The 7,410-nt window shown below is 56.5% G+C and overlaps 1 protein-coding gene across 1 annotated transcript in view; it reads right to left on the reverse strand.

The window, feature by feature from the left end:
* Window positions 1–5,363, reverse strand: part of LOC103090346 (serpin A3-8-like) — a 9,883-nt gene extending 4,520 nt beyond the window's left edge. The window contains 7 exon segments of the mRNA XM_082931318.1: window positions 18–105; window positions 2,773–2,837; window positions 2,839–2,915; window positions 2,918–3,046; window positions 4,725–5,112; window positions 5,114–5,284; window positions 5,286–5,363. Of these exon segments, the coding sequence (XP_082787444.1) occupies window positions 18–105; window positions 2,773–2,837; window positions 2,839–2,915; window positions 2,918–3,046; window positions 4,725–5,112; window positions 5,114–5,284; window positions 5,286–5,363 (996 nt within the window).
* Between the last annotated feature and the right edge of the window lie 2,047 nt (window positions 5,364–7,410).

Below are 7,410 nucleotides of genomic sequence, written 5' to 3' on the forward strand. Positions count from 1 at the left end.
GGGGGGGGGGGGGAGACTTTCCCCAGGCCCACCTGGGGAAGGATGTATTGCGGATCATAATTGCTGGAGATGGAAAACTTTGGAAGGAGGGGGTGAACTCTTGTTCTAGGAAATGAGAAAAATAAACCTAAATGTCTGCTGGACTCAGAGCCCGCCTTTCTCCCAAGTCTCGGCGTGGTCTTCCTTGGTTTCCGCTCCAACCACCCACTTCTTGCTGGAGATACGGACGCTTTTCCACATTTTCTTTACCCCTCCTGCTTACTCTCCTTAATCTGTGAATTATGCATTCCCATTGGCAGGAGTCTAAAGTGCCAGGCAGTGCACCAGCACCACACCTGGCCCTGCTTCTCCCCTGCAAGCCTGTAGGGTGCAGGAAACACCCTAACTCCAGCAGCTGGGAGACTGTGCTGGGGCGGCTGCTCCATGGGCACCAGGAAGGCTTCCTGCAGGAGGTGGCATGGACCCTGAGTCCCGGAGGAGGGGACGGAGCTGACTGGGTGAAGAGGAGTCCAGGAGGCAGGAGGATGCACTTGCAGGAAAGAGGGAAGAAAGAAGGGTTGCCCCACAGCACAGAGGCAGCCCGAGTGTGGGCAGTGGGGAGGGGAGGGGCCGGGAAGGGGCTTGGGCGGGACGTGGAGGGCTGGGGGCTGCATTCAAGGGCCTTGGGGACCTGAATCAACCAATCCAACATCTCTATCTTGTCTTCCCAGTGAGCTCCTTGAGGGCAGGCATGCATCTGCTTCTGAGCAGAGGTGGCAGCAGGTTCTTGGAGCAACAGATGCCTCCGCTCTCTTTGTCTCTATTTCCCTTAAGACTCTTGTCACGGTGTCAGCTCTTACAGATGCCAAATACGAGGAGGCTGTGGCTCCCATTAAACGTTGAGTCCCTTGGGAGCAGGGAGGTACCTATTCCTCCTTATAAGCCATCTTTCCTCCCTCCCTCCCTCCCCTCCTTTGTCTATTCATTCAGCAGATTCTTAGTGAGCGCCCTCCATGGGCCAGGAATGTGTAGATGCTTGTTCCCCCAGTGCTTGTAAATCAAAGATGTCTGATGAATATTCTATCCATTTACAGCTATTCACTGAGCCCCCGCCCTGTGGTAGCTCTTGGTACTGGAGGAAGGAAAGGGTTGGGAAGGGAGTACGTGCAGGGGGAGGGTGGGTCCCTTGTCCTGGGGTCTCCTGGGATCTGCAGCGAGGAGGAGCTGAGAGTCAGGCAGCCCCAAGGCGTGTGGTCCCCTGGACAGGGGTTGGGGAAGGGACTGCAGCCTCAATGTCACGTGTAGGCAGGTCTCTGGGCCCCTGTGGTTTATAAAGTGCCCTCCACACCCATTCCCCCTGTGGATCTGCAGAACCTCCCACTCAGGACAGTGGGTCAAGGACACCCCTCCCCTCTCAGTTGGGAGCTGAGCCCCAGAGAAGCACAGGGAGTGGCCGGGGGAGTGTGAGCCTGCGAGTGGGACTCTGGGTCTGGGGCTCCCCCGCCCCTGCATAGCTGCCCACACACCCTCCCCTAGGACCCCTGCAGACACTGGGCCCAGAAGTGCCTCTCCCTCTGCTGTCCCCCTTGTTATTGGTCTCCTGAATCCCATGTCCTGGCCTGTGTGTCTGTGCTCAGTTTATCTAGAGCCAGACCCCTTCCGCCCTTCCCGGTTCCTCCTGGTGCATCCCCAGCGGCTCCCCTGGGTGAGTGCACTGGGCACCTGGCTGGCCTCCCTGCCTCCATGCTGGTCCTCGGCTGTCTGTTCTCCATTCTGCAACCTGGGTGATCCGTTTAAAACATGACTCAGATCGTTCACTCTTTGGCCCAAAACCTTGTGAGGAGTCTCTATTTCCCTTAGAGGGGGGCAAGTCGAGGGGTCTGCAAGGCTCCAAGTGACCTGAATCCCCCCTGGGGTCCTGACCTCTCCCAACATTCCCTCTCACTTCCTCTGCTCTGCTGCTCTGGCCTCACTAACCCTCAACCACACCAGGCTCCCTCTTGTCTTACAGGTTTTGCACTGGCTGTTCCCTCAGCCAGGAATGCTTTTCCCCACCATAGTCACATCGCTCAATCCCTCACCTCAAACATCACCTAAGGGCCACCCTGCTTACAATCACAAACTGCTTGCGGGTCCCATTTTTTTCATGATTTTACTGTGCTTTACTATCCCCACCTCCCCACTTCTCCCATCTCAAAGTACCAAATAATTTATTATATTTATTTCCTGTCTGTCTCCTCCAACTACAAAGTAAGTGCCATTAGGGCAGGGAATTTACTGTTTTATTCGCTGACCTACCCTCAGAGTCTAAATTAGTCCTTGAGACATAGCTTGATCTTCATTCATTCATTCAATCAGTGCTGAATGGTTGAATGAATAAATGAGTGAATTAGTGTTTAGCCCGTGCAAAGCTGATGCTCACGTCTGTCTCAGCTGAGCCCCCAACTGATCCCAGTCCCATCTGCCCCCCTCCACCTGCAAGAGGTGGAGCCACGGAGAGAACAGCATGAGTGTCGGGGGTTGTGTGAGGATCCTCAGGACTCAGCGCATGTCAGTGTCAGAGGAACCCTCAGGCCCGCCCCCTCTGATGTCATCATCTTAGAGAAGGAACAGTTCAGGCCCAGAGCCACGCAGGCGGCCAAGGGCAAGGTCACCCCTGGACGGGCCCTCTCACCTCTGACCCCGCCCCTGGACATTACTGAGGCCCGGGGGCTGGGGGTCCGGAGTCCAGGAAGAGGGGGAAGGGCCGAGAAGGCAGGTGGGCCCACAGCTCCGGGTCCTGGGGTCAGTCACCTGGGCTGCAGGGAGTCTCTCCACCTCCTCAGCGGCTCTGGGAGCAGCTTGGCCTCCAAGGTCGTGCATTTTGCCCTCGTCAGGGAGGATGAAGGGCGCGCTGTCGTCGCTGGTGTACCTGAGCTCCACCGCGGTGCAGGCAGCTCCTCGTCCCGGAAGTAAGGCGTTTCCAGGTCCCCAGTGGTCATCATGGGCGCCTCCACTGTCCTGTTCTCGTTCACGTGGAACTCTGACTTATAAGTACGGCTGGGATCAAAGGGCTTCGTCCACTGGGCTAGAGGTGGAGGGACAGGTGAGGGGTCTGTGGTGCAAGGGCTGCAGGCGTCTCACTCCTCTGCCCTGGTCCCTGAGCGCGGGAGACCCTCCCCACACCAGCAGCCCCCCACGTGCCTCTAGGGATGGCCCTGCTAGGTTTGCAAATATACCTGGGCAGGTGGGTAGGCCCTTGGGGACGGGGGTGAGCCCACAGGTCTGGATTGTCAAGGGGGACATGAAACAAAACTGGTTAATTGTGCTACGTGAGAAACCAACAGGAACAGGACAGGGCAAGGGAGAGATGGGGTGAGGCTGGGACTGCGGAGAAATGGGAGCTCCTGGTCCTTAAAGGGAGCAGTGTTAGTGACCAGTGGTTAGTCACTGGCTTTGCAGGGAGGACACATGTCCCCGCAGCCTTGTGAGCCAGGCTGAAGCAGGAGCCACATGGGTACCAGGAGGGCAGGGCGGGGTCAGTAGAGGAGAGGGCTGGGGTCTCCCCGCAGGAGGATGGAGCATTCAGCGATGGGGGCTTCTTTGGGAGATTAGGGCCCTGGGGCTTCACGGAGTGTGTATCCACCCCCGCTTCCTGCTTTGTTTGCACCCCTGCCTGTGTCCCCAGAGTTAGAGGCAGGAGCAGAGGGAACGCCGCGCTGGCTGGGGTGCCCCTGGTGGGGAGATCTGGAAGGAGAAAGTCCTAGACCAGGGCAGGGTTGTAGGAGAGGAAAGCACAGGAGGCTGAAAGAGCAAGCATAGCAGGACAGGCCTGGATTAGTTTTCCAGAGAAATGGGATTCTATGCCTTCATTTACAGAGGAAAACCCAGACCCAGGAGGGCTGGCCATGGCTGCAGCCAGGAGCTCCCAGCACAGGGCTAACTTGTCTCCCCAGAGCTAGTGTCTCTTAGGCACCTGACCACGCCCAGATTCGATGATAGTTTTTCATGTCCTCATCTATTCTGGGTCTCTATTGCACTACTGGCTCCATATATGAAAATCTATCTGCCTTCACTCTGACCCTTATGAATTTCCAGGCTGAGGTTTGCAATATCGAGTTTCTCTCAATGCGACTGGGCACTGGTCCAACTAGAATCTGTGAAAATACACTGCCCTGGATATTGTCCTCCCGAGACTTTCCGCAGATGGTGGCCTTGCCATTCCCGCCCTCAAGATGATAGAAGCATACAATTGAAGAGCCTTGGGGTGTCCAGGCTGCTCAGAGGCTGTCACACCGTGAAGATGGCTGCCAGCCCCACCTTAAGCCCCGGAGACCAAGACGCTTATAGGGAGCCCAGGTCAGACACAGCCCACATTGCGCACAGCAGAGGCCTTCCTGAGCGTGTCCGACAGCATCTCAACAGGCAGGAACCTGGAGTTCCCGGCCCCCACGGACAGAGCTGAAAGAACAGCTTCTGGCAGCCAGGCAAGTTGAAGTAAGAAAAAAAAGTCTCTCTCTGCCTCACACAAAGTAGTGGCTCCTCTGCACTTATGCCCTGTAAAGTGACGTATAATTTGGATAAAAGTAAAGTAGACAAAGCCTATGGCCGGGGCAGGGCCTTGCTGCCTAAGTTCCCTTAAGCGACGGGGAGCCCCTTCTGCAATGGTTTGATAACAACACAGGTGGCTCAGCCAGAAGAGAAATAGTCCTGGAGCCTCAGAACTAATTTTGTTTATCTTCCCAAACCCCAATCTGGCCACCCACCTTTAAAGAAGATGTAATTCACCAGCATCATCTTTGTGAGCTTGTCAAGGTCCTCGAACAACTCCACAATTTTCCCCTGCGTTTTATTCCCCACATAGTCATTGATGAGCTTCTGGGCAGTGTCGGAATCCCGGAAGTCGGTGGAGAAGGCCTCGGAGGCACACAGCGCCCGGGCATCTTCCCTGAACTTGTCCAGAAGCTTCAGCTGCTCCTGGACGAACATGGCGTCGCCCACGCTCAGCTGCAGCTGGTCGCTGGGTCGGCCGAGCATCTGCAGGAGGTGCTGGAAGCCCTGGTGGATTTTGGCCTCGGGGGTCTCTGTGAGGTTGAACTTGAGGCCTGCCAGGGTCTCCGTCAGGGTGGGTCCGCGGCCCCCAAGGACAGGAAGAGGCCAAGGCCGTGGAGACGCGCGGGGGGTAGGAGATGACGTTCTCATTGGAGGCCTTCAAAGCCAGCTGCTTGTAGAGGCTGAAGGCGAAGTCGGTGTTGCTGGAGACGAATGTGTGGTCGCCCACAGGCGCCCCTTTGTGTTGGTCCCCTGGGGTCACATCCTCCGGGTCAAGCCCCGCCCCCTGGGAGGCAGTGGACACTGGAGCAGAGCCCAGCCACCAGGAGCCCCAGAGCCAGGAGGGGGGACATCCCCTCTGCCCTCATCTCTGAAAAGCAAAGCTCCTTTAAGTCTCGGTGTGTCAGATGATGTCCCAACCACCACCCAGTGTGCCCACGTGGTCTCTGTTCTCTCTGCCTCTGCTGCTTTGTGACCTCCCAGTTCTAGACACCCTCCTGGGCTCCCAACATACATGAGGAGGCTTTGGGCTCCCTCTCACCCTTTGAAGCAAGTCTTGTAATTGTTACCAATCTCCCCAATGGAGAAACTGGGCACAGAGAGGGAAAGGGGCTTTTCCAAGGTCACCAGCAAGGAAGTGGAGGAGCGAGGGTGCGAAGCCTGGGTTGCCTGGCTCCAGGGTGGAGCTGGTGATGGGTGTGAGGTGCTGTCCAGTGAGAACCCATCCCCCTCCTGCTGGGAGAGCAGCCACCATCAGAGGGGACTAGGCAGCAGGGGCTCCGTTTCCACTATGTCTCCTGTCTGCCCCCCAGGATGGAGCCCTGGACTTAGAGGACACAGCACCTCTCCCGGCCTCTTGATGACAAGCATGTGACATTAGGGGGGCACTCTCATTGTGGTACCTCGTTGCAGTGAGGGTTCAGTGAAAGAGGCCACCACAAGCAGCTGGGCCAGCGGCGCTGATAAGTGTTGCTGTAAAGAACAAGGAGGGTAGAGTGTTCTTTTCAGGCCCTGGCAGGTGAACACATGGTGGTTGATTCCACCGTAAGCTTGGAAAAGCCTCCTAGTGGGGAGAAAGCTGGGTGGGCTCAGAGTCTCAGAGTCCTGGGCAAGGATTTCATTTTGGCCATTTGTGAGTGCCGTGTGGTGACAAGCAAGTGACTGAGCCTCAATTCCCGTCTCTGTCCATGTTGAATGGCTCAGGTGACATGAAATATGAAGGTGCTGGGCTCATAAGAAGAGTTCCAATGGTGTCATCTCCACATGCCACCCTCTTTAGGAGCTTACAAGCCAGAGCTGTGATCCGTGGGGACAGGAGACAGAGCTACTGCCTGGAAGCCTCCAGGAGAGACTGAGTTCAAAGCTGGAGACCTCAGCAAACAGGACTGTTTACCTTCAGCCTCTGCCCCTTCATCTGAGAGTTCAGAGGAGAAAGGGCTGCTGGGGTGGTGTGGGGGAGGGGAGGAGAGAGGAAGAGAAAGAGAAAAGGGGCAGAGGAGGGAGAGGAGAGGTGGGAGGGGGTGGCGGGGAGGGAGCTGAGCTGAGTCTCATCCAGAGGCCGGTGGAGAGGCCTTCGGACAAGCGGGGGGGGACAGAGGTGATCAACTGTCCCAAATGTCAGTTTCCTCAGTGCTGATGCACCCGTTTCTTTCAAAAAAGAGTCAAACGTTATCCCCAAAATTATTTCTGGAGAAATAGTACCTGTGTATTTGGCCTGGTTGGAGGGCTCTGTTTCTGAGCAGTCTGTGTTTTCAGTGCTGGACAGACTCACCTCCTGTCTGCTTGGCTGTGGGGCCCTTCAGGGAGAGTGTAGCCCAGGAAACCCCCCTGGAGACCTTGCAGCCTCTGCCCAGAGGGACCCAGGGCACTAATTCTGTCCGCCCGGCCCTGTTGAGAGCAGCACCCTGTGCCAGACAAGGAGACGCGCCTCATGGCCCTGGTGGGTGTTCTGACCCTGGCGGTGGATGCACAGCTATATGGGGTGCACAGCTGGCTCAAATCAGAATCCCACAGAGGGTCTTCCCTGGTGGTCCAGTGTTTAAGACTCTGTGCTCCCAATGCAGGGGGCTGGGGTTTGATCCCTGTTGAGAAAACTAGATCCTGCATGCTGCAGCTAAGAGCCCTCATGCTGCAACTAAAGATCCTGCAAGCCGCCACGAAGATCCCGGGTGCCCCAACTAAGACCAAGTGCAGCCAAATAAATAAATAAATATTAAAGAAAAGAAAAGAATCCCCCAGAGTCAAAGGCAGAGATGACCCCAGAAGCCCTGGTGGCATGTCCCTCCCTTTGCAGAATCAAAACAGACCCAGAGAGAAGACTGGTCTTCAGAGGGCGCAGAACCCTCCCAGCATCGTGACACAGGTCCTCCTGCCTCATGTTCCACAGGCCCCATGCAGAGT

The sequence above is a fragment of the Lipotes vexillifer genome, unplaced genomic scaffold, assembly GCF_000442215.2.
Source record: "Lipotes vexillifer unplaced genomic scaffold, Lipotes_vexillifer_v1.1 scaffold1017, whole genome shotgun sequence".
In the NCBI taxonomy this organism is placed as follows: Eukaryota; Metazoa; Chordata; class Mammalia; order Artiodactyla; family Lipotidae; genus Lipotes; species Lipotes vexillifer.